General features: G+C 37.5%; 1 protein-coding gene across 1 annotated transcript in view; it reads right to left on the reverse strand.

Annotated features, from left to right (window-relative positions):
• Window positions 1-27,920, reverse strand: part of bmpr1bb (bone morphogenetic protein receptor, type IBb) — a 68,077-nt gene that overhangs the window by 11,878 nt on the left and 28,279 nt on the right. Inside the window, exon 3 of the mRNA XM_017435752.3 lies at window positions 6,955-7,241. Within this exon, the coding sequence (XP_017291241.1) occupies window positions 6,955-7,045 (91 nt within the window). The 5' untranslated portion in view covers window positions 7,046-7,241. The remainder of the gene's footprint in view (window positions 1-6,954; window positions 7,242-27,920) is intronic.

The following is a 27,920-nucleotide window of genomic DNA, read 5'->3' on the forward strand; positions in this document are numbered from 1 at the left end:
TACATGCTCATACTTTTCATGTTCATACTTTTCAGTTGGCCAACATTTCTATAAATCCTTTGTTTTTATTGGTCTTCAGTAATATTCTAATTTTCTGATATGATGAATTTGAGATTTTCATTTGTTGTCATTTGTAATCATCAAAATTAAACGATATAAACATTTGAAATATATGAGTTTGTATGTAATGTATGAATATAATATACAAGTTTCACTTTTTAAATGGAATTACTGAAATCAATCTACTTTTTCATGATATTCTAATTTTATGACCAGCACCTGTATAATATGCTGTCAAGTTAGGCAAATTTCAGTTTTATGAAAGTCTAGATTGATATCACTATTTTTATGGAAATGTTTACAATGTAACTACAGATATGGGATACAAAGCAGTTGTTGTTTTTTATCTTCATATTACCACTTAACAATGACATTTGCTCAGATGTGCAAATGTTTATACAAATTTCAGTGAGTATTAAATGTCCTACATAGTCATTAAGTTCCTAGAGTTAGAAGCAAAAAGTTTATAGAACTCTTATAAAAGCTTTGTATGTCTTTAATGTTGAAGGACTTGTTGCTTAGTTTTTTGTCTGTCTGATCTATGCACCTGAAAAGTTACTCACACACACAGACACACAGTTACTTCATCTTTTCTCTTGTCTTACACATTGACACACCCATAAATTTGCTGTGTCTGCGTCGCGGCTCACTCAAGGTCATCCTGAAATCTGATCCGCATCCCCCACGCATTCCACAGGCTTTTCCTCAATGCCGACACAATATCACACACACAAACACGTAACACCCTCTGAGAAATTGAGAGTGAGAAGCAGTGAGTTATTCCAGCTGCAGAACCTATGATGACAAGCTCGTCACCGTGGAAACTTCCACGCTGGATTCAGCTTCACAGGAGTGCTCTGAAGTGGTGACACAAGTCCATCTAAAAGTGTCTGGATTCTATTTTTTTTAATTTAAAAGTCTGAGTACAAAGTATCCTCTTGCTTTGTAACATCGAAGTCATTCATGACAACAGAGGCATTACAACAAACTGAATGGGAATTATCATGAGAATTTCAAACTTTATTTTGTTTTTCAAATACTAATTCACTGTCTTGTAATTTGCGGTTGAAATCTTTGATATCCTTTCTTTTCTTGGTGGTTTTCTCAGTAAAATTATTGTATATGTGGGGACATTTTTTAAAGGAATTTATGACTCTTGTCATAAATTTGTAAAGCTCTTAAAATGACAATTGTGGGTAAAGGGCATATAAACAAAAGCAGACATGACTTTCTGCACAACTTTTTGGTTTTGACTCATTTCAAGAATAAATCCACGGTACGTTTTTACATTAAGTACGTTGCACTGCCCCTTGACAAAGGAAAATAAGGAATGCTTTCCTAGCAGCTTAGTTTGGGCAAAATGCTTTTACTATAAGACTAATAAAATATATGAAACATTGTAAAAACAGACAGTGGTGAAACCAAAATATCTGTATTTGTGTGCATTATGAAAGCATATTCTGTAAAATTCTGTCCTGATAATCCCATAACATTATTACACTAAGAATATGTGAATTAAAATAAATTCACCTTTAATTACAAACTCTACAAGTTCTAGCCATTTGTGCATTGACTAAGGTTGAGCAGCTGTGGGGGTCATCTTGAATTGGGTTGTTTCCAAAAGTTAATCTGTGGTAGATGATTACAATGATGTAGAGTGTCATTAAAATCCATCCACTGATTCACGAGATATTTTGGTCACAAAAAACAAATGTACGCACACAGCCACAGGAAAAAACATCCTTGCACTTTCACCTTCTATGACGAGTAATGACTGAAGATCAATGCAATATTTCTAGAAATTAGAAAGAAATGTTGACAGAAGAATTTAATGTAGTGCTACCACAGAAATTACCAGAACTGTTTCACTTGAGCAAACTTCACAGCAGCGCAGATATTTAATCTGGGAGCTGTGGCTTTGACACAAACCCTCCCCTGTTTGTCACAAGCACGGAGGAAGACAAGAGAAAAAAGGAAGATAAGTTGCTCCAGGTGGCCATGATAAATAACCTCCTCAAAGAAGGCATCTTCTCCGGTGCCTCCAGAGTTCACTCAGACTCCAAGGGGGTCACACCCAACCTGCAGGAGGGCCGCACATCCTCCTCCACCCCACCATTGCTCCCTCATTCCTCCTAACCTCCTACAGGCTTCAAAGGCCTCCGCCACATAAGACAAGACTTCATACGAGCGCATTCCACACCATCTCCCCATCGCTGCCGCTGCTGCGCCCACATCGGGTCATCTGTTGTCGGCTTGAAGTTCCCATCAACCTGTTCTGTGCTTACCTGCCGTGACCAGGCTGCCTTTGGAAAAAAAACTACAAGGATCCAACTACCCAAAGCTATAATTCCAGAAAGCATTTACTGAAGCAGTGCTGTCTGATGTCGACACAGCTCTACAATCCAATCCCAAACTCTGAATACCTACAGTTTTTTGTTTTTTTATATATTCGGGTTGAACAGAGAACATGTTACACATGGATATGAATACTGCAAAGAACTGCTATATCAACAAGTCAAAGACAGACAGGCATATTCACAGACAACATGACTGCTTTATTCTGTTTCAACTAGTGCCACCAACTTGGCAAAAATTAATTATAATCAAGATAAATTTGCCAATATATCAAATAAAAATAGACAATTTTTGGTGATTATAAAAAGCTCAAGACTCTGTAAAAGTTTGCAACACCTTACATATTTACTGTGCACTATACCACTGATGTTTCCCCATTACTGAACATTTATCTGGAATATATTGTACGCAATTAAGTGAAGGTTTCTTACACCCCATTTGAGCGGTGTAAACAATAAATATTCATGTACATCACACAGACAGAATGTTTTCCACTGCAGTTTGCCGTATGTTTTATCACAAACTAACTCTCACACACCCACACATGCCAGATTCAGATGCTGAAAGCCACAAGTGTGTTTGTGTACCGTGTGTGGGACTCAACACACAACCTTGAGCCAGACTTCTCTGATAATTTTTTAGATTTTGTGCCCACGTTTCCCATCAATGAGTCCCACTGCTCTCCCATGTATCCATGTGGTTTGGACTTACTGGAAAAACACAAAACCCACAGAACACAGAGATGCTGAGGATCATTACAGATACGCTGAGAAACTGCAACTGTGGTGTTACCACAAAATGCCCCTTTACCCTATAAGAACGTCCCTGCAGAAAAAGTGGTTTGTTCCACCTGACTTACAAACAGAAATGTTTATTCACTGGTAAGACTGAAATTGAGGCTTCAATTGGAAAGAAAAGGTAAATATGAATAGCTTAGGTTATCAAAAAGACTGGAGACATGTGACTGAAACTAGAATTCCTTGAACATCTGCATATGGCCTGCAGACCTTGAATGTCAAAGTTTTTAAAATGTTTTTTGTTAGCATTCAGAACATGGGATGGGATGACCCTCTGCTACTGTACTACCACACAAAGTTTTAGCTCTGCATTGGTAAAGTTGACTGCGTTTTAGCTACTTTTGTGTTTGCTAAGGTTGATTAGCAGTGGTGGCCATCTTAAATCTGCTTGACCTCAAAAGTTACTCAGTTGTTGATGTACTGCCTATCAAATAATTACTTTAGGAGAATTTGATTAAAATCTGTCCACTGGTTCATAAAGTTTTTTTTGCTAACAAACAAACGCGCACACGCAGACATACAGAATTACATGATCACCCATCTTCCATGGCGGCAGGCAATAACAACTGCGATATCTACCCATAATTCCATTGTGTTTATGCTGCACTGGGACTATCCAGACGTTTTTTAAGTCATTGTCTTCCTGCATCCACTCAAAGGCAATGTCAAATATACAGAGTAACAGAAAATCTAACTCTCTTTTTGTGCTTATGGTGATACCTCAATGTTACTGAGGGTTAAGCAAAGACAAAAATCACAGACAGTGTCTATGCTTGCAGTATTTTTTCTAGGCACCATTTGCTAACTTCTAATCAAAAAGGAGTCAGCCTACATGGAGCAACATCTCTGAAGGCTCCACATTATTAGACTTTTGTCTGCTTGTGTTGTGGTAATACTGACAGCTCCTGACTTTGTGGAAGGTGAGACCAACTCAGATGGATACCTCTGTAGAGCCATGCCCCAGACCTTAAAACTTTTTTTTAATAAAAAATATTTATTCAAAAGTATTCAATATGTTACATTGTGCACATGAGCGAGTATAAAACAAACACGCAGAGCTTTTGCTTCAAGGCTTGACTGCTGGAGCAGCACATCTGCCTGAAGATCAAATTCTGTGAGGGAACTGTATCCACATCCTGACAGGAAGCAGCTCACAAAAAGCTGAAGGAGCCCCGGTCCTGCTGAGGACCCACTGCTGCTGGGCCGATACACCACACAGCACTCTGACCTCCCTGCATAATATCCCTTCAACACATCTTTCAAATGATGCATCAAAGCCACAAAACAAGACATCCTAACAACTGATCAGGAGACTTTTTGCATATTTAGTTTAAATGTTTTGTACAAGCAGTTTGCTTTGCTATTTGACAAGAACATTAAATAGTCATTGTCTTTCCACAAATTTTAAAATGAGTTCATCTGGATTTTAAAATTGTGATATATCAGAAATTTTTCTAAAACTGTTTTTTTTTAATTACATACTTCATGTTTAAAGTGTAAATAAAGCAGATCCACAGTATCACACTTTCTATTTTACCTAATTCAGGGTTATTTAACTGAATTGGAGCTACAGAAAAAAGACATTTTCACACTGCACTTATGTAAAGCACCAGCTTGTAGAAAAGTGAGCCCAAACGTTAGCTTAAGTCCTAGATAGAAACTGTTTGTGGTTTTCTGTATCTTTACCTCCTTTATTCAATTGTACAAGCAATGGATTTCTCAAATAGTGCAGTTTTTGCTCACTTGTGAGCCTGATTTTCCCTATGCACTGATTGTAATGGAATTAGCAGCTATAACTCAGTGCTCACCTGGGATACGTTAAAGTATCATTTAAACTGTGGAAATTGGTCTAAAACGGTTATTAAGAAAAACTGTCCTATTCTTTTTCTGCTAAAATTTCCATATAGAGAATCTAATGAAGTAAAATTGCATGACTGAGGATAAACGTTTCTGTGAACCTCCCCAGCCTGCAGAAGCAGGTGGCAAACTGGCTGCGCTACTTAACTTTATGAACCTCCCACATGTTTAACTCATTTGTGTGACCTTAAAGAGATCAGATCGCAGAGGAACCTGATGAAGCCCAACTTTGGTATGAAATCCATCTAAGCAGATTACAATCTTTATTCCATTTCCTATTTGTGAGCCTGCAAAAATAAGGGAAAAAAATATCCCTCTATATTACTGCTGAAAAGGTGGAAATCAGTGTTTCTCTTCACCAAGGATTTTGGCTGATTTCCACTCCATCTTCCCACATTCTTTATACCTGTGTGGCCACCGATTTCCAGAACCACTGAGAGTTTCAACCCCGAACTCTGTCTGTGCAGAGAAAAGTAAAGAAAAAAAACTAAAAGAAAAAGCATTCATCAGCAGCTGAGGTATTTCTTGACCAACTGTGAAAGTTACATTTAGCTCAGAGCCACACAGTCAGGATGGGATTTTAAAGCTGGTCTTTAGTTTTCACACAATTTCAGCACAGAGTGGCTTTGTAGAAGGACTGAATTTAAAATGATTTTTTGTTCTTAAATGAAGTTAGTCATGTCTACTTATTTTAGCTACAGCTAAACTTTTGAAGCTTTCCATTTGACCACAAATTATTCAGCACTCAAATGTTTTCTTTTACAGTAAGACCTGTAAAAAATCATAAGATTATGACAAAATACTATAGGTTAAGTGCACTCTAACCAGTGCACATTGAGATGAGGCCTGAAAGAGCATAAATAGAGACAAATTATCATTTAAGGGAAATCTAGTCAGTGCAAAGAATCGTAAGCTAAAATTTTACAAGCCATCTCTTTGAAAATGTCAATAAATATATGTTTGTGTAACCTTGCTGACTCAAATAATGATTTCATGGCTTAAGACCAAACTGTGGAAATCATTAACACTATAGTTGCATCTCATGATTTTTTTCCACAGGACTTAATGTGAGTATTCATTCATTTTACTAATTGTTAGGTCAGTAAATGTCAGAACAGCAAAATCAGCATTTACCATTTGTTAAGTCAATATGACAGATATATTAATTACATTTATCAAAAACATCTAATCTAATATTCTGCAAGTCTAAAAATGGCTAAATAGCCTATATACTTTTTTGTCATTCTTTTGATAAACAGACTAATTCTATCAGCTTAAAAAGTCAAAGTGGGACGTTTTAGGATCATAAGATTTATGTGAGAATGGTTAACTGAAGGAAACCACTAAATGAGTGTTTTGTACATGTGTGAGAAAAATAAAAATACAGTACATACAAAAAGACAAGAAATGCCCAAACCATACTTAGTCATTCTGAAAAGATCCCTTGGTCATTTTTCAATTTAGAACAAAGGTGTCATCTTTTGGATTGTGGGAGCCTGTTGACCCTCTGAGCTTGACACAACCTTAAGAGGCATCAAGACGCTGTGGGCATTCATCGTAAAAGGCAACTGGCTGTCCAACTTCAAACGGTTCGAAACATGAACACGGGTTTGTGGTAAGAAGGGGGGTTGAAGGGGAAAATGATGAGGCAGAAAAATGCAAACCAGCTATCCTCACTGAGGAGATCATAAAATGATTTGCTTCATCATAAATACCAGAGGGCGGCAAATACTGTAGATGGATCAACCTGTGAGTCCAGATCCTGACTCAAGCAGCAAATAAAACACATGATCAGTCTCCCCAAAGTACACACACAGAAACTCTAGAAGTCAGGTTTATAAAGGCATTTGCTGTGACTAAAAAAAATAGAAAAAAAACAACTCACCATCAGACCTGCAGCTCAGGGATGCAAGTCCAGTCACCAGGAGAACAGCCTGCCAGGCCACCTCCTGAGGCAGCCACACCACCACCATCATGCCTGCAGCAACTTCTTCCCAATCCCAGAGGTGTTGCCACAGCAATCCACGTCCAACAAGGTGCAGATGTGAGAGCGTAGCCTAGGTCCTTCTTGTAAAAAGAGTTTCAGTCCTCTTTTCGGTTTCTCTGTGAGTGACTCCCACCCTCCCAGGAACTTCCCACAGTCGCCTCGCAGCAATACTCCACACTGACAGCCTGCGAGAGACACACATGGAGAAAGAAGAGCGGGACAAAAAGAGAGGGGGGAGAAGGGGGTTACTTGGTCGCTCTCTCACTGTGCTATTCGTTCAGGCTTTTTTCTGCCCGCTTCATTGCAGAGGCAACAGCTGAGTATATCCACACATGTCCTCTCTGGCGTTTACACACACACACAAACACATTGCAAAATCACACAGCACAAACACGCATCAAGGAGTGTACAATGGATGTAGCAAAAAGGAGGTGAATTAGGTCCATGGGTCTAAGTTTGGGCTGAACGAGGTGTTAAAAGCAACAATAAAAGCTTTATGAACGCCAGCCACAGGCATGCAAATACACAACATGCCAAGGGAGACATGGAAACTACACTGAGAACTAAAAGCTCTAAACTCACATAGAGTATGTGTATACACAACAATAAAATCCAATGCAATCCTGAACGGCAAAGGAAAGAAAAAAAGAAAATCTGATTTTGTTGTATGTGTGTGACCAGGTTGTGCATAAAGACTCGGCTACACTGCTCTCGACCTGAGTTTTATAAAGTTGTCTCTTTGCGGGAAAAAGAATGCTTTATCCAAATGCACTGTTAGCAAAGTTTAACAGCGTATATATGAAAATGTTGCATTATTTTCCATGCTTAAGTATATTTTTGTGGTTGGAAGAAATTGAGAATTCTATACTAATCTTCATAGCTGAATTAACAAAAATAACTTAGTAACATTAGCAAAATCTACAGGAGGATTTTGGCAATATATATGTTTGAACTGTACTCATATCATCTGAATAAAAAGGCTGAATAACACAATGCCCAACACAGAAGAAGGTTCTCACAGCTTTAGCTCTACATAATATGTATGGAACGAAATGCTGCACGCTCAGGTGTTCTGTGAGCTGCAAGGCCAGGCATAAATCTTGCAACCGAGACTCCGAGTTTAAAGTTCACATGTGGGCTGAATCTTGTTCGGTTTGCCCATGTGAGCCCGCAACTGGAAAGGGGTGAAATCACACACACTTCTCAGCTCCACGTCAGGGATCAGGCCATCACATGTCTGGTGATTAGAGGGGATTAGAGCTCACACCTCCAGGCACTACTTCACTTTTGCAAATTCACACTTATTCATAGCACACAAGTGCAACCATACGAAAACAATAACAAACAGGCATACCAGGGGAAACTTTGTGTCTTACATGTTAAGATGATTAGCTTTTGGTTGGAATAAATCAAGTCTACTACAACTCTTACACACACTATAATACTGTTTTTCCCTCATAACTTTTTAAGTACAAAACTGTTCCACTGAATGCTTCCAAATGGCACACACAAACACACACACAAAAAGTGTTGAGGCAGGAAAGAACTAACAACAACCAAATGGGCCTCTCCACCCAACACCTGTCCCCTCTTAAAGTCTGACTGAACTTTAGCTCCCAGAAGCCCCTCTGCTGTCACTCCTGATTTGTGCAGAGCTGTGTACTACATGTGATAAGTCAGCCTATTCTGGAGCCCAAGTGAATGGGGATGCGATGTGAATAGGTCAGTGCACCTCACACACCCTTCTGCGCTCCATCAAACGCCCAGCGTGGAGCCTCTCCGGCCCGACGGCCCACTCAGCCTGAAGGCCGGGGCTCTGAGCTGCAGGGGGGAGAGCGGCTCCGTAGGTGGGGGTCACGCCACCACACAAAAGGGGTTGAAAGTGGGACACACTGTTTGCGAGACCCATTTACAGTCAAATTAACTATTCTTTTCGCATTTTCCTCGCTTCCCACTAATGGTTAGAATTTAAACAGCCAAGCACAGCTATTATCTCTAACGTAGTCAAACCTTACGCAGTTTCCAGTTGAGCCTGCAAACTTTAGATTAGATGACTAATCCATGTCTTCAGATGGTTATTCCAGCTGGTCCAAAGTTGCTTTTTTCTTTTTAAGGAACATGGCATAACAATTTGAATTGGAGATGGTTAACACTATGCTTGAAAGTTTAAGTTTATATATTTTTTACTTTTTCGTTTTCTAATTGCCACAAACAATAAGATAATTCAATTTGAGCTACTTTGTCATCATATACAATATTTCGTACCTGCTACTATAAAATAAACCTGAATGGATGAAGAATGAAACAGTTGTCACTGCTTTATTTTTGTAAAAAAGGGAAAAAATGCTTAACCAGCATGACTCCAGTTTCAGCATTTCTTCAAAGGTCTCCAAATAATTCTTGAATCACAGTTTAGGTTCTGATGTTAACTTTTAAGGCTTTACTTTATCAAATCATCCAACTCAAACACCACTTGATGAAGTTATTTATTTACAAATAAGAAGCTAGACCAAGATTCAAAATCCATGCAAAATTGCACTGACATACAAAAAAGGCACAATATATTGAATCCATACTAATACATAGTATTACTTTATGATGAATTCCTTGTTTTGCATTCAACTGATGTATCACAAAATGTATTATAGCGAATGTAGGATGCAGCATGACTTTTCATTAAAAACTGAAGTCAGGATACTTCGAGCCATGCTGTTCAACTTTAACTTCTTTCTGACCTAGCATCTTGCAAGCCTCATACGTTTATGAAAGTGTGCATGGAATAATTACTGACATGGAAAATGGCTAAGAAATACTTTAATGCTCTAGAAGAGAAAGTGAAGCCTATCAAACTGAATAATATGTTGTATCTGTAATATTGATGACTGCTTAAATAATGTCAAAAAATGATTAATAAATAGGCGAAAGTCTCACACTGGCATGTTTGTTAGATATTATTAAGATGTTTATATTTAGTTGAACAGCAACTTCAGAATTTGGATTAAAAAAAAAAGCTTTATAGAAATTAGAATTTCTATAAAGCTTGATTGAAAGTTGATTGAAATGGAAGACGAGACTTTTTGTTTTCCCTCCAGAAAGAGGCTTCTCTTTATATATTGATGGTTTTAGCTTTTTGTCTTCTTTCACCGAAGTGACAAGCATCGCCTGAGACCACCTCAACAGACCTCCTGTCACACGTAAGGCAATTTAAAACCAACTATTTACTGCAACTTCCCTGACAATATTCTGAAATGATGTCAGAAAACCAAAAAAACACTACTCATCAGAAACAAATTTGTGGTAACTTTATCGTGTGGCACTGGGAGACGGGACGGAAACACTGCACCGCAGCTCACATTTGATGAATATTTTTTTTTTTTTTTTTGTCTTCTGTACATGAAGAGAACATTTTTCAGTCCAGCTTTGACCTCTGGATGATGTGTTACTTTGGCTCCTTCGGTTTGAGAGAAGCACGTGGAGATCTGTGGGGAGTCGTTTAACTTAGAGGTCAAATTCAGTTTGTTTTGTAGATTCGGTCCTCCACTTTCTCTTCTCCAACAGCACAAGATCGGTTAATAAAGCCTGGTTGTTTAAAATAATCTCTCTCCGTTTCATAAAGCACACATCTGCTTCTGAAATGGAGATGTTACATTAACGCTGCAATGCACCATGGAAATGAGTGAATATTTTTCATTTCAAGAGGACTTTACACGAGCGAACGCACGTTTCAATACACAGCAACAGAAGAAGAATTGGATGGACGACGGAGAAGAAAAATCACCGCTAACCTGTGAAACAAAAAGCTGTAGCAGAACAAAGATGATGAAATTACCCTGAGCAAAGAAAGAATGCGTATCATGAACGACGTTTCAGCTGGAGCTAAACTGACCCAATGTTCTGTGAAATTTGGAGGATTTTCAGCAGCTCAGAGTTAAAACTCCCGTCACCGAATCCTGGAAAGCAGTTTATTACTGTGGCAACACAGCTGTCTGCTTCAAAACCTACAGTGCAAAATGTGAAGACATGAAATTCACAGTGACTACCACAGTGGCTACAGGTGATAAATAGGTACAAATTTACTCAGAATAATTTAAACTCGGAAAAAAGTCAATTAGGCAGCACATAAAAACTATGTAGTGACTCTGCTTTAAATGGGAATCTGCCAACAGAAAAACAAACATATCTCAGATGTTCTGACAGGTCTGGATGACTCATTACGCATCATTTCATTAATGTGATTTTGGATGTAAACCTTCACAGGTTCAGCTCTATGTCTGAAAACAGTTTTCAACAGTAAGAGATTAAACTCTGAGCCAACTTTTATCAGATAAGCAAGACTCAGGGTGCTGTGAATTGATGTTTTTTCCTTTTGTAAGAAAACAGAAAAAGTAGTACAGATAATGTTTGATTTGTTGGTGCCAAAGGCTGAACTTAAAATATCTACTAAAGAGTGCATATTAACTGAAATGTGTGAGAATATTTTCTGATGCAATGTGTGTGTGATGGCGCCAATTTTCAGCAAAAACTTAATAAAACAGAACATTATGTTTGAAATCAACCCAGGCATTGTTTTGGAATAATTTAGATTCAGCATTAAAATCTGTTGCCCTTACAAACTGCGCTTGGAGGGGATTGTAAAAAAAAAAAGAAAAAAAGAAGAAGAGCACTGAAGCATGAAACCTCAGATCAGTACTATGCCGTTCCAGACACCTGCAGAAGAACACAGAAAATAGGACCCTAATTTATAGGACAGAAGAGAAAAATCCTGATGAATATTCCACATCCCCACAATGGCACAGAACCAATTCAGTCAGCTGAGATCGACGCTTTGAAGTGACAAAGAACACAGAGTGGGAAGAAAATGGCCATTCATAAAGAGTGAAAAGGCCGTCACGGCAAGATTCTGCCTGCTTCTCCTCCTTCTTTCTTCACGCTGTCTCAGTTTCTCTCTCAGTCTGCCTCGCTGTCTCTGTCCTCGTGATGTTATGATGGGATATTCAATAGCGGAGAAAGACGATCACTTCTACTAAATCTTTTTTCTTTGCCAATATTGATGTTTTTAACAGACAACTTCTAGAATGAATGCAGTAGACCTTTATATCGTGTTACCCCGTCATCTGGAGTTTCAAGCTGAATATGAAGTGCCTCTTTCAGACCGTATAGATTTGATTTAGTTTGTTTTAGTGTATGACCTGTCTGATGGGAAAATAGCTTCTTATGCCCAATTATTTGTGCTCCTGATACCAAGACGAGATCATGTAGAAACTTGATTTTCTAACATTCATCTCTCAGCATATTGATGCACAGTGTGCAGGCAACAATTATGTGTGCAGCAAACACACAGGAGTTAATCATGCGTGTCAGCTTGTAAATGTCAAACACTGAGATTCACATAAACATTTCAACTCGTACTGCTTCCAGCCAGTCAAGAGAACCAAACCCAAAGAAGACTTCTATGTACTGATCTGAACAGGACATTAAATCAATCATTTAAATTTGTATTTATATGACATAAGAAATGTTTATACAAAACATTTTGCAAAATGCAGTAATGGAAAAACAAGACAGTATTTTTTTTTAATAAATCAGTGAATGAACTAGCTTATCTTGCATTTTTTTCCACTAGATGCCAACATGATCCAAATTCTGAGCTATAATAAATTTGTCATGACAGCCTTCTGAAATCATGTGGAAAACACTTTTTGAAACAAACTTTTTTTTAACTTTACTAAAACTGAAGCTCAGTAACGCAGTGATTACATTGTACAACAATAACTAGCATGTCTTGAAGCAATGCATGTTGCTTATTGTCTGGGATGCCAAAGTTGCAAAGATCTTGTGTGATTTGTTAGCAATTGAAGTATGTTTTGAGGATGACTCTCAGCTACTACCACACCAAACATTAGTTTAATATATGTAGAAATGACTAAGTCATAGCCATATTTGTGTTTGCTAAGGTCAATTAGTTGTGACGGCCATCTAGAATTAAGTTGATTTCAAAAGTCATTCATTAAAATTCGTTCAATACTTCATGAGATATTTTGCTAACAGACAGCCAACAAATTAACATATGAATATGCACACAGACACAAGCAATTACATAACCATCTGATTTCATGGTGGAGGGAGATAGCAACAACGTTCAAGACCATTTCCACTGCTGTTCAGACTTTAAACACAAAGGAGACAAAAGAGCAAAACAATCCTTCAGATGGACTCCAAGTAAAGATGTGTCTATCTGACTTTAAAGCTGACATTAAGAAGAGGATTTTTCCTGCTGCAATCAACAAAACAGATCAGCCAAAACCAGCAGATTCAACATTTCCCCTGAATGTCTCTGCAGCACTGAAGGTTCCTGAGCCAAGCCTGGCTGGGTTTCTGCAGAGTAAACCTTGTTTTTGTCAGCAGACCTGGCTGTCACCGAGGCATGTTTCAGCTGATTCTCCCACAGCTCTGTTCTTGTTCATTTTCTGGGCACTTGATCACTTTAACCTGGCATCTAACATAATCATCAGTTCTCATGCTGCCGATGAAAAACAACCTTTAGGTAGAAGAAGACAGAGACCCACTGTGTGAACCCATAATTACTTCTGAATCTGTAATGGCCAAAAAAAAATCTTAAAGCTTTGACATAACAGATTAATCAACACTTGCATACAGTGAATGTAGTAAACTTCCACATGTTTTTTCTGTACAACAACATTTGCATCTTATTTCATTAAAATTTTCAGGGAAAATAAAAACACAAAAACAAAATTTGTTTTAAGTACAAGTCACAAAAATATAAAGCAAAATTTTTGATTAAATAATGCATATATATATATATATATATATATATAATGGCCAAAAAAAAATCTTAAAGCTTTGACATAACAGATTAATCAACACTTGCATACAGTGAATGTAGTAAACTTCCACATGTTTTTTCTGTACAACAACATTTGCATCTTATTTCATTAAAATTTTCAGGGAAAATAAAAACACAAAAACAAAATTTGTTTTAAGTACAAGTCACAAAAATATAAAGCAAAATTTTTGATTAAATAATGCATATATATATATATATATATATATATATATATATAAATATAAGTTTTGTCCTATAAATGGTGGAAAAGAAACCGGAGATCTGAAGTGAAAAGTTAAAGATTTTCTTTGCTGCCGTCTTTCTATTGAGCTGTTTGGGTGGACGCTGCAAACCAAAAGGAGTCTAATTAAGGGGTTTTTCTGGCCGTTAGACAAAGCAGACAGTGGGGGTCAAGACACTGGACCACAAACTAGCTGTGACCCTCACACCTGCCTGGTTGCATTACACCCAGACGTGTCTGAGCACAGTGGACACACACACACACACACACACACTGAGGGGCAGAACTGCCACGCAAGCCTATGAGGAAGTGTTCATGCTTGGCTGCGTGCTGATAACAACTATTCAAATAAATGTGGAAAGAAATAATTTGGGCAACGTGTCAATGCAAGATGTGCAACATTATTTAAGGACACATAAAAGAAAAGAAAAAAAAGTGCAACTTTTCTTGCTTTTTCACATTTTACAGTATTTTGACTTGCTGAACCTGTACACAGTCGGATGTTAAGAACATTAAGTGAAGCCCAGCCGGCTGCAAAGGGGCTCCATGTGAGATTGTGTCAAAAGTTCATGCCCTCCTTCCGGTGCTTAGCCCTCCTCCTTGCCTTGTGTGAGCTGCAGACCCGCCACAAACAAGACTGGTTGTTACAGAGCGACTCCACCTGTCTCCCACTCCAATTAGTCATGCTACGCACTGAAGTACTAAATAACCAGCATACAAGAACTGCAAGAGGGTTGAATAAATGAACATAAAGAATAAGAAACAGGTGGGATGTAAGTAAATATTCGTTTGTGTAAAGAGCATGAACGAAGAGTTGTTCAGACTTTTTTTAAACAGACATGAAGCAAACTAAATAAAAACTCTTTATGTTTGTCAAAAAGTTGTAATGTGATTATAGTAAAATAAATAAAGTTTATTTTGCATGTTCTTAAACTAAGTGTGTTGTTCACTTACAAGTGTAAAAAACACTATAACTGATGAAAGTAGTATTTCTTAAAGGAATGTATATTGTCCACTTTGTCGTATGTCAAAGTTGTAACCATAGATCTTGAACATTTGTTAGCACTCAGGGTAGTTGTTAGTGATGAGTCTTAGCTTCGACCACATCAAAGCTCAATATCTGTAAAACTAAGTTAAAATTATTTTTTTGTGTTTGCTAATGTCATCAGCTGTAAGACCATCTTGAAACGAGTTGATCCAAAAGTAAATGTGTTTTAGATGTACATCCAATAATTTCTTTTTGAGAGTTTCATTTAAATCTGTCCTGTGGGTTATTTTTCTAATAGACTAATAGAAACACACACAGAGGAAATTACACGACTGCACCCTTTGATGGTAGTGGTGTGTGGGGGGTGGATATAATTAATCTGACAAAAAGAAAAAAAAAAACATGTAACATTTATTTTATTATTACAAGCTATCAAAATAATTTAAGTTAATGAAGTTTTAGCTCTAAAAGTGACATTTTCTGATATCTGAACCATTATTAAAATAAATGCTGGCATGTCCTATTGTTCCATTTTCAGTGAAAATAACAAAAAATAAGACTGTAAAGGATAAATGTAGAATAATTAGCTTGTGCACTGAGAGTATTCCTGAACAAATAAAATTCAACATGTTATTTCTAAAGGCATTTGCACATTGGCACCTTCCTGACACACTCCCTGCCTCTGGCTGTAGTAACACATGAAGGGATGGACCCAACCCAGCCCCTGGAACAGCAACTGACTGTATTTATGCACCTCTCTGTGGACCGGTTGACACAGACAGGTGGCATTTAAATGGCAAATTAGCCGCCCGTGGATGCCCCGAAAAAAGGTCTGTTCATTAAGTTGGACTCTCCAGGCCATTGTGATTAATGATGTTTGGACAAATTTTAGTTTTAGAGCTTGTTTTAGTTTTAGGGCTTGTCTGCTGCCTCTGGTACCTGCTCTGTGTGACTGAGAGGGAGCATAAGAAGAGAGGTGGGGAGGGAGGGCGTCTTCTGTGCATATTTTCCATGTGTACCAACGCCCCTCCCTTAGCAGTAGTGCTGCTGAAAGCGCTTTTGTGTGTTTGCAAGTGGGTTGAAGGCTATACACCGAAGCCTGTACCACATACTGTGAGGTTACTAATAACTTTTTAATGGGAAACCTGTACTTATCCTGGTAGCTTCTTACACTTGAAGGTGGATTTTGAAAAGAGAGGAGGTTGCAGGTAAAGAAAAACAGTTCCGAAAGACACCGATATTTACCTGTAAATCCAGTTAGTTCATCTGAAAATCGGACTTCTGGTCTTGCCATCCATTTATCTTATGTTTACACGAATAATGCCTTTGTTCTATCAATTTATCTCACTGATTTGACAGTTCATTAGCCAATAAAATTAAAATAAATTACTGTATGTTTCCTAAAATAATGCTTCAAAATGTCAAATTGCGTCAAAAAACATAATGATGTAAACCCCTACAAACATTTTCACTTGTGCGGGCTGATTAGATCTCTGCTCAGGTTAAGCTTGAAAAATCTTTTTTGGAAATTATCAGACCAGGCTGATCAACAAACCAGTCTCTAACATCACCACTCTGTAACCTGTTAAGAGTTACAAAGCACTGGGATAAAAAAAAACCCAATGTCCTGGATTTTGTTGCACAAGCACACAGACCACCTTCTCTCTCTGGGGGGCATTTGCTGCAAATGGACTATGTTTGCTGCTGACTTCAGTACATGCAAATGGGGGAATATTGCATAAAGTAAAAATAAAAAAAGAACTTGCCTCTTTACAGCTTCAAAAAGAGATAATAGAGCACTGTAAAATTACAGTATTGTCTTAAACTCACAAAGCTTCAACACTCACAGGGCTCCACGTAATCCCTCAGTTTTAACCAAAACAGATGAGATGTCTATGTTTCTTTCAAGAAGGCTCTGAGTGAGTGATAAACCATCTGCTGGCATGGCTGATGAGAAACGCAGGAGCCGCACAAACGTTGCAGGGAAATCCTTTTTCTGGTTGTTATGCTGACCTAGAGCTCATTTGTCAAGTGGGCACATTTTCCTTTAATTAGGAGAAGCTGTCCTCCATAGGAGCATTTAATTCAGTGGGAGAACTCAGTTTTTTTTTCCTATCTAAGGAATAAACACATGCTGGAAAAATGAACACCTGTTTTCTGGCTTCCTGACAAATTGGTCTCAGCAGCTTTGACTCAAATGTTAATAAAGTTGCACTGAACCGTTTGATGTTGGATTACATATTTCAACTGCAAAGTCCATTTCTCAGCACTTATTTCTTTTGTCACAGAATATTTATTATTTTAGAGACTAAGATTATTTTTTGGCAAAAGAAGGCAAAGCTGTAAAAATATGCCTTAATATGAAGGTAGGAAAATGAGGAAATAGCTTTAGAAGGGGAACAACAAATCCATGCTTGATGTTTGTGATTGATGATCTGCAAGGGAGCAGAAAGCCCCATGAGATACACAACAGTTTGTTTTAATATTTCACATCTTTGTGAAATTCTGGATTATTGAGGATATAAGTCATGCAGTAGTGTGGAAAAAAAAAAAAAAAGACTTCAGCGTCTTCCTTAATTAAAGACTCGTACATATGGAGACCTCATACAGCTGTGTCTCCTCTTGACTGTCTTATCTAATCATTTAACAATATAAGGCAGGGCTTTCCAAAGTTGGGGTTTAAAATTGATATCATATAATTTTATTTACTGCCTTATACTCAACATTATAGTTACAAGAAACAAAAAACAGCGGTCACAACAAAATGAAAGTTTGTATTATTGTTGAGATGTTTTTTGTCATTATATCCTTCTTTTATTCGCTTATTAGCAACATTTGTGTACTTCAACCAGTAGTAGTTGGTGCCGCAAGTTTCTGCCACCATTGTCACACCTCCTGAGGGATAGTTCTTTTGTATTTATAAGTGGAGTTGTTTGTAATACTTCTGACTATGCACTGTTTTACCTGCAGTAGACAACAATCAGAGCAATCTCAGTTTGGAGATTCAGGGCGAAATTCTCATTGAGGAGTCATTTAAAAGCTTATGTTTCTTTCATCTAAAACAACTCAAAACAAACTCACATATGGCTTCACCTTTGCATCCCACTATTATGGATATCTGGGATTATATATACTGAAGACTGGCCATGTTGGAACACGGTTTGTGTTGCAAAACAGATTGTTAAGCACGCCCAGTTTGTGTAACAGTTGTTGCAATTCTAAAATTTCAAACTTGATATTAGTACAACTAAAGAAAATGCTCCCTGCATTATATAACTTTTGATACTACAGGGAGATAAATGATGATATAGAAGGCCTGAAAAATGTAAAGCCTATGAAACGACTGACGAATGTTTGTTGCTGATAGGAATCAATTTGTTAAAATGAAGATTGAAGAGAATAAGAGAAGAGAAACCAAAGGAGATTTTCTTTCATCTTCAGTGTCATTACTGTATTTATGACCCATTATATTATGTAAAAGGTTTTGTAAATATATAATAAAACAACCAAAATAAGTGTGACTGCATGTCCAACATTTGACTTCCACTTAAAGAGTGAGGGAGTAGGACTTCTTACAAATTTGTTTTGAACACCACTAACTCAAAAAGTTTGTTTTTCATTGGATGACAACAAAAAATTCCTTTCTTTACTAACAAAAAAATTGTTTGTCCTGTTCACAACAAAAACCTTAGTGTATTTTCCATTTCAAACTGTTGTCACTTTTCAATCTAGATAGTGAATTCTACAGCTCAGGTTTTTAAATCTTTTCTAAACATTATATTGGCTGTAGTGCTTCAAAGATATCTGAAAGAATTTACTCCCAGCCGACATACTTGAAATCATCCAATTTAATATGGGAAATTGGCAACAGACTGTGAATCTGTGGGACAAATGTGAAAAATCTTCTCTCTAGGCATTCATCCAGCCCATGTAAATCTCTCTCCCATGAGATCTGAGAGCATTAGATATGGAGCTATCAGCAGCCTTTCCCCCTGACGTTGTTGTTTGCTCTCTTTCAATGATAGCACAATGAAAACACAGGAAGCAGCCCGGAGAGCGCTGGGGCTGCGATCGATGCGTCCGTGTCCAACTATGAGCTAGGTGAAGTCTTAACATCTGCCCTCCTCACTTCTCAACCCTTCTGTTTCCGTCCTGTCAAGTCTCCTACTACCGCTAATGTATCTGAACGCAGTGTCATCCAGTGCCGCCTCACAGCAGTCGATAAATACTGGAAATGCTACCCATCTCTGAAACATCACTCCTTCACTTACTGTAAGTGCACATCACTGACGGCCCCATCCCCACACTGCTGACAGGGAGGAAGACAACACCAGGCAGCTCGAGCTGTGGCCGAGCATCATCGCATGCAACCACAGACGAGGTTTTCACGACTGAAATCGCAGATGTCTGAAGCGGGCTCTTGTTTATCAGATAAGAGCTGGTAAAAAACATCATTCCAGGAAGAAGAAATACCCTACAAAAAGGTTTCTGGATGAAGTATGATACCACTACATTTCTCCTTGTGTCACCTAACATTTCTATACTTCTGTGCTTGTATTATGGTTTCATAAGAGCTGTTCTTTTATCTAAATTTCATCATTCCCATTAGGAATTATACCAAATGCCGACTGAAGAATTTAAGCTTTTTATAATGTCAAATACACTAAAAGGCTTATATTTTCTTATGCATTTTGTCCAATATACATAATTATCCCAAAATAATGCATTTGAGATAGAGGGAATTACTAACTACCAAAAGATGATAAAATGTAGGACCCCTTTAATTAAATCTAAACCAATAAATTAGTCTGAATAGTATATATTTAAAAACATAATTAAATTACTGTAGACACAGGACACTAGAACAGAAACACCAAAAACTAACAACTGGGAGCAAAGACCCACCTCTTCTCTCACAAAGGAGAATGCCTGCAGTCAACACAGACTAGTTAAAGTCCTTTTGACATCATGGAAAAGTTTATTCTTTCAGCAAATAATTGTATTTGGACATTTTTTTGGTTTTGTGATTCTGGTAGCTGGCTGTGAAGACTGGGAGGTTGTTGGCAGAGGCATCTGCTTAGATTCTTTCCATTTTCAGACCCTCTGCCCTTCATTCTTTTCTCATACTATCCAGTCCCCTTTGTGGTTGTACAATTGAAGCTATCAGGCTTCAATGCAGGGAACTTTAATGCACATAAAAGTCTGTTACTCATACTGGAGCTCTGCAGAGAAATGCATATTTATTGTTGTTCTTCCTTTCTCCAGTTTAGGGAAAACACAATCAAACTCTACTGTACAAATATTTTAAATGCCTCCTTTCTTTAAACTTTTGTGCCCAAAGAGCCAAACTTACTTGTAATCTTTTAACGTGGCCCTGATCTATAGTTCTTCTACATTTCTGAAGGTCTTTCAGAGTTGTTGTTTTTTTACCCATTTTCTGTCCATTCCTTATACCTGACCAGGATAGCATAAAGCACAGTAGTAAGAAAAGAAGAACTGGAATTTTTTTTTTTAAAGTGTCAGGCCACCTGCCAGGTAGATGGGTGTCCTGCCCAAACTTATATCAAGCTTTCATTTCCTAATAAACAAAGCTGTAATGTAAAACATGTCACTTAATGTAAAATATCAGTGGAGCCTTCCTGTGTATGTCGTCATTGACTAATAAATATGACATTTTTAAATGTTTGTCAAATTAATTTGTGCTCAAGTCTTATCAGATCTAACTTACCCTGACAGAAACATTATTAATGTGCTTTCTGATAATATTTTGAGTTCACTTCAGTCACAACAGTCAAGAGTAATTAATGGCGCCACGGGTCCTGTGAGAGTGGGACCAGCTGCGTGTTTTGTCTTGTCAGCAGTCCCACTCCATTCGACACCTTCGGTCACATCCCTCTTTTCCAGTGCCAAGAATACTGTTGGAGCACTGGTCTGAGGACGTTTTGTGCCCACCCTCAGAGAACAAACACTCGCACGACTCAACCACGTGCCCCTCTGCCCATCCCCAGAGTGCAGACAGTGCCAGTGGCTGTAACTGGAGAATGGAGAGCAAAACAGCTGCTCCCGCTCCATCCTGCATCTGCCACAACTGTGATTTTGATGGAACAAAGTGAGAATGCAACTACACGCTTGGACTGAAAGTTCAGACACACTCCAGCCATTGTCTTCCCCCCCCACCCCCCACCCCACCCCAGCTCTGTCTTTTCCTCTGCTTATGCAAGAAATGTGGAGAAGGTACATCTAGTCCATTGTTTTGCCCACACATTTTGTCTCGTAAAGACCTTAAAGACTTATCAACATTTAACCAGTAAAGCAGTGATACACCCCATTGATCACAGAAAGTCCTGGCCAAGTTCCTTCAACTGACTGATGGGAACTTTTGGTTGAAAGATGGCTCAGACAAATCAATTCTATCAATCATACTATAATCAGTTTGAGTTACTATCATTAGTGTACAATTAAAAGAGAAACACGCAGAGCCAGTGTTTACAGTTGGGTTAAAAACAACCCAATATGTAACCAGGTACTGGGTCAAATTTGAACCAAATTGACTCTGGATTATTTTAATTCATCAGAGTTGGGTTTCTACTCCAAAATATGGTTAAAAATGACTAATTTGATGAATTAGAGCTACAAAGATTTTAAGCTAAAAAGTACAACCCAAAATCTGGGTTATTAGGTGATTACAACTTGGGTTGGTGCTCACTAGCAGGTGCTAATGTTAAGAATCATAATGTTTTAGGAAAACAAACTCATAGTCCACTGCGTAAACTAAAGTTATTAACAGAGCCAACCAGGTTAAAGACTTAAAGTTGTTTTACCATCTTATCCTTACTCATTAAGTCTAAAAGCAGAGGTCCAGTTAGGTACAATTTGGTCAACATTTGGCTTAAAATGGCAAACTGTGAAAAATGATACCACTCCTTTCAACCCAACCACTGGGTCAAACTTTTTAACCCAATATTTGGTCAAACCAGCCCAACCTATCACCCAACAACTTTATCCCAGCAAATGAGTTATCAAAATAAATCTGCAGTTTTTATTGCGTAACAAACTTTTTGTTCAACTTTATCCAGCAACTACCACATATTCACAACTCATATATACATTGTAATTCATTCATACATTTTTAAAACTGTAAGTCCTATAATGCAACAAGGAGAAATATTCAGCTGGGCTATAAAGTTAAAGCTTTGTGATTTATAACAAAAAAAGGCTATGTATTATATATGAAGTAAAAATAGCTGTAACAATTTTTTAAAGCAGACTGTATTTTTCAAATTAGAGTCAAGATTGTTTAGGCAAGATTTTTTTAACACTGTAGCTGCTTTTTTTTTAGTGCTCTTCAAAAACCACTTGTTATTCATTTTCTTGAAGAAAAGTGCATTTGTTCAAAAGCTACGAACTAGAATGTATACATTTCATACCACAGTGTTTCTGTGTTTTAATAGTTTATCTGCCAACGGGAGCTTTATTCCTTTCATTTCTGCTAAGTTTGCACAACATATGTCTCTGGGAAATTACAACCAAACATTTCATCCACACTCACTCCAATTCTCATTCACAGATCCTTTCGCTGCTCTTTGACACTTTCTGAATGAGGTGCTGACGGCTGGTTTTGACAGCACACCTGAGCTCTGCTTCCTTCACAGCAACAAGGCAGTGCAAGGTATTCTGAAGGCTATTCAGAGCCATGTCTGAGATAAGAATGTCAACATGTACTCACAAAATAAGTAACACTTTTTCAACACCTTCTTGCAGTTAAAATAAAGTTTTAGAAACTACTTGAAGGGGGGAGTGCTACTCATCACAATGCACAGCTCTATTTGCACTCATGCTTTGCTAAAAAATGTAGACACTGGCATGTTTTTCCTCAAAAGAAAAGGTGCTTGTAACAGTAACTATTAATGTGTATGGCACTTTTAAGATGCAGTTATGTGTATAAAATTTCCCATCCTGTCACTGGTCCTAATGAACTACTTATTTCGCACTTGTGTAAGAGCCATGTGCTTAAATCATGGGTTCTTTCTGGAAATTTTCTGGCCTCCTGTTTTAACTCAGGTTCTCTAAGTCTTTCCAAATGTTCATTTTGTAGAATGCTCAAACCTAAACCTATTACTAAATGGCCAAAAAAATGGCCAGCCATCACAAAGCCCTTCTGAAAATCTGAAATATTCTTTCTAACAAGAAAGAACTGATATCCAGGTCCAGTCACTAAATGTTAAAATAAACAAAAAAAAGTTTGTTTTTCATAATAAAGTCTCAGCCACTTGGGCCTTGAAATGTAATTTTTACAAACAGGAATGTCATTTTTTGCGAATGATATAACATATATGGCATATCCACTTATTTACGGTTGGTTCTAAAACCATTCAACTTTTAACTACTAACATTTTCGAGTTTAGCTAACTCCTTCCAGTGTATATTAGTTTGATCCAAATAGAACAATGCAGCCCACTGCTATGAAATCTTCATTAAACACCAACTTTACATACAACAAAAAATAAAGTAGATTCCTCTGGAACTAATGTTTTAACAGGAAAACAAAACAGACAGTTCTGCCTCAATAAAACCACTCCGCTATGAGCCATTTGCCACAAATTGGCCTTGGCGTGGATTTGCTTCTATAGTTAGATGTGGTGAGGCACATAGCCAGTGTGGCTGAGTGCCCATAGGTATACCAGCAATCAGCCCACCAGACTGCCTGTCTAGCAAGGATCAATATAGGATTATGGACAAATCCCTACTATCAAACTTTGTTTTGAAGAGCGTTAAAATCTTAATGTGTTAAAAGTTTTCCCTCCTGACGTCGATTCAAGATTTTTAGATCTTGGCTATCAGTCAGGCAAATGCATGAACCCTCCACTTCTACTCATCATATTCAACTTCAACGGAATTCCAGAAACGAAAACAACAAGAAAAATTAAACCAACACTCCTTAGGTGCTGAAGCCTAAGATGCCTCAGGTTTGGGTGTGTGAGTGTTTTGAACACATGCAGCAACTCCTATCACCAGGTGTGTCCATGAAGGGAGTGGAAAAGAAAAACACAAGAACAGATGCAAGCTGGCTTCCATTACTTGACATCACAGTGGAGGAGGTTAACTCTGCAGGCTTTCATGAAAAAACCTAAACAGATGATTGACAGAGTGACTGACACAAAGGTAAACGGAGAGACCGTGTTTTGTGATGCTTGGGGAAAAAAACAGCAGAAAGCCAACCAACAACAGAATACATCATATGGTAACAATAAGGTACAACAAAATACTAGTTACTTAAATACATGAGAATGTCATGGTGATGGAACAGTTTAAATTTTCTCTAAAAACTATCTTAGGTTTTGTGTTTCAGATAATACTGGAACCTCTACATTTTAACGACATTTGGTGAAAATGCACAACTAAAATCCGTGTTACATTTCTGCATTATAAGTGTTACAACAACTACTTTTGCAGATTCTGATTTGCTGCAACCAAATGACTGTGCTGAACAAAGGATTGTTCATTGAAAGGAAAACAGACTTCAGCCACCGTTCTGACTCCAAAGTCAGAGTCTCAGACCACCTGATGAGTTTGTTAACTATTCTATGGTTTTACATCATTTTGCAACTCTGAATTTTTTATACTGTCAACATCAAAATGTTTGATGGTACAACTGAGCATCTTCAACCTGTGAATTCTTAGCTTTATCAGCCAGTTTAAAAAATAAACTACTGTAAAAGTCAACAAAAGCTTAATCAACAGCCATGAGCTGGACAATGAATTTTTCTAATTACATTTTTTGTGTGTAAATAAAAAAACTAATACATCTAATTTTTATAGTAACCCTCCCAACACTAACAAGTGGTCAATAGATGATTAAAGATTTCAGGCCTGACTGGTTTTAAGTCTCTAAAGATTTTACAAAAACACTTTTTTCCCCCAATTGCTGGCTTTTCTTTCACATCTCTTTGCAGAAGGCTGGAGGGCTTTTAGTGTGGCTTTTCAAACAAAAACACAGCAAATGGAAACCTTACTTGCAATAACACATACAGCATGTCCTCTGTTTTCTAAAAAGAAGCTGCAGGCCTCCCTATACACTGTTTATTACCATAAATAGAAACAAAATCAGGACAGGGGTAGACAAAACACAATTTCCTAATTGACAAAGCAAAACTTTTAAACATAACCTAATCTAATAAGTCAAATTATTTTATTTGTTCAATTCATTTCAAGAGCTTTTCAACTTTAAACAGCACCACTGACAATCTGTCTACAAATGGGAAACACACATCTGCCTCGTCTGTCAGCACATCCTAACCGAGCCAATAACAAACTGAGCTCCGAGTGGGGTGGTGGAGAGGTCAGTCGTCTGTGGATGTGTGTGTGTCGGAGCAGAAGGGCAGAGAATGAATGTCTATTCCCAGCATGGATCTGTTCTCCAGCTCCCCAACCCTTTGGGAACCGAAGCCACAGCGGGCAACCTGAAACCCATGATGTCATCCTTAGAAACCACGCGCTATCAGGAATCAGAGAGAAAGTGTAAAAAACCCAAAGGTCAACATCGCACAATTGATGGGGTAAACTGTACTTAGAGTTGGGCAGCTGAAGTGGATTAATGGGTTTCCTAATTAGGTCTTGCGCATTTGTTAAAAACATGAAAATATATATATATATATTAAACTAAAATTTTACCTTCTACCTTCTTTTGTTATAGTTGGTGTTTACGAAGGCTGCTGAATTAGGATATTTGTTCCAACAGTTCTGATGCTTTTGATTAAATATGACAGCTCCTGCATGTCTCTGCATTGATCTTGTTGCTTCTGTCAAAAGAAAATAATCAATAAATGTCCAAGATTCTGTTTGCAGCCACACACAGAACTATAATATAATCATGTTGGACAGAACGGGGTTATGACCAGGTCTTTCCTCTTTTCTCTTTCAATCATTTTGACTAAGGTTTTTTTTTTGTGTTGTCAATTCACAAAATTTTGATCTCAGTAAGTAATTTAAAACAACAACCTAAACCTTGTGCTTTTTGAAGATCCATAAGTGTTTTCCTGCTGTAGCAAGGTTATGCTGTTATGCTCATTAATTAAGCTTTCCTTGATTTATGGGAAGTAAGCCCACCTGCCAACATCCTGAAGGCCGTTCTTTACATTACTGTGAGTCAGAAAGAGGTGTCATTATAAAGGTTTTTTCTTCCCTTGATATTGTATTTCAGAAAGTTGTTTTGTGTTGTTATCAGCTCACTTCAAGTCAACATAAAAGACACCTCTTCTTTGTGTACCATGTGTGAATTATTTTTTTGTCTAAAGAAAAAATATGTAGTGAAATATTTGGTTTGCAATTTGAATGGTATTTATGAGTTTGTTATATTTTTAAAATTGTAAACCTACTAAAACTAAATCTATGGCTTTGCCCTCTGTTTATTTTTACACTACACTGGACAAAACATTGAACCTGAAGAACAAAATGTGTAATCATTAATTAGCTGTTGCCATCTTTTATGATGCTGTGACACATTACTGGCTGCATAAACATTAGGGTATGAACCCTGCTTGTTTTAAAGGAGAGATGAAGCTCTTTGCATGCTTACAGACAAGTGAATGTGGACGTAGAGATGTATTTGGACAAATGCATTTGGCCACACCTGACCACAAGACCAACAGGAAATGTAGTTGGTCCTCCTTTTGCAGCTCTAACAGCTTCTAAGTACTTCCACACCAAAGTCATCAAACTGTGTCTTTATGGTTCTTGAGGGTGACAACACTCTCCAAGGTGTTGCCACAAAGTTGGATGCAAAACATTGTCCAAAATGTCTTGGTATGCTGAAGCATCACTGGAGATAAGGAGCCAAGTCCAAACCCTGACGGAAACACCTGAATTCAACAAGGTGTGGTGAAAAACTCTTGGTCATATAGTTTATTTTTGGTCTGATAATTGCTAAGGTAAGAAATACATACTTAAGTAAACAATCTTGCTATTGTGAAATTTAATGGAATCATTTAAAAAAATAAGTAAAAAAACAATGTGACTTCATATAAAACATGGACAGATTAGCAGATTTTCAAACAAATTTTGTGTTTGTGGAGAAGGAAAATAAAATAAATGTAAACATGTCATCACCCACTGTCCGTGATGGATGGCCATTTCCTGCTTCTCCTTGGAGTCTTACAGAAGACATCTGGTTCTGTTCACTTGACTGAGCACAAGGCTAAGAGATCACTGTCCACCTGCAATAACCGTCCAACAAACTGCTGAAGTGTGAAATCCTTCAGGTTGAATATTTAGAAATATATAATTATGTAAATTTATACATTTATTTAGTTTATAAGATACCAGGTAAATGCAGTGAGAGGTAAGTTTTCATTTAATTACTCAGAATTAGATAAATTTGTTGTGGTGCTAAACTCCTGTCTTAATTCTAAACAAAATGTTTTAGAGAATAAACCTATAACTAAAAACACTAGTGAACAGTGGATGAAATTAAAAAGTGACCACTGATATTGACTTCTTGAAGGGGTGTCCTATTTTGTAATTGAATATGTTAACAACTACAAATCATCACTTCAAATTTAAAAAGGACAATCAGAAGCTAAGAGTTATGGCTGGAGTAACACTATAAAATGGATTTTCTGTCTTCAAATGTAGCATAAAGATGCACACTGCGATATTAACAGGCTGAATAGGCTGATCAGTATAATCTGATGATCTAATAAAATCAACAATTCAATGGCTAAACCACTCAAAATATATTTTTTTAGCTTTTAAAAGCAATTATGATGTCTTTTTTTACAAAACACTGGATATGT

The sequence above is a fragment of the Kryptolebias marmoratus genome, linkage group LG14, assembly GCF_001649575.2.
Source record: "Kryptolebias marmoratus isolate JLee-2015 linkage group LG14, ASM164957v2, whole genome shotgun sequence".
Lineage (NCBI taxonomy): Eukaryota > Metazoa > Chordata > Actinopteri > Cyprinodontiformes > Rivulidae > Kryptolebias > Kryptolebias marmoratus.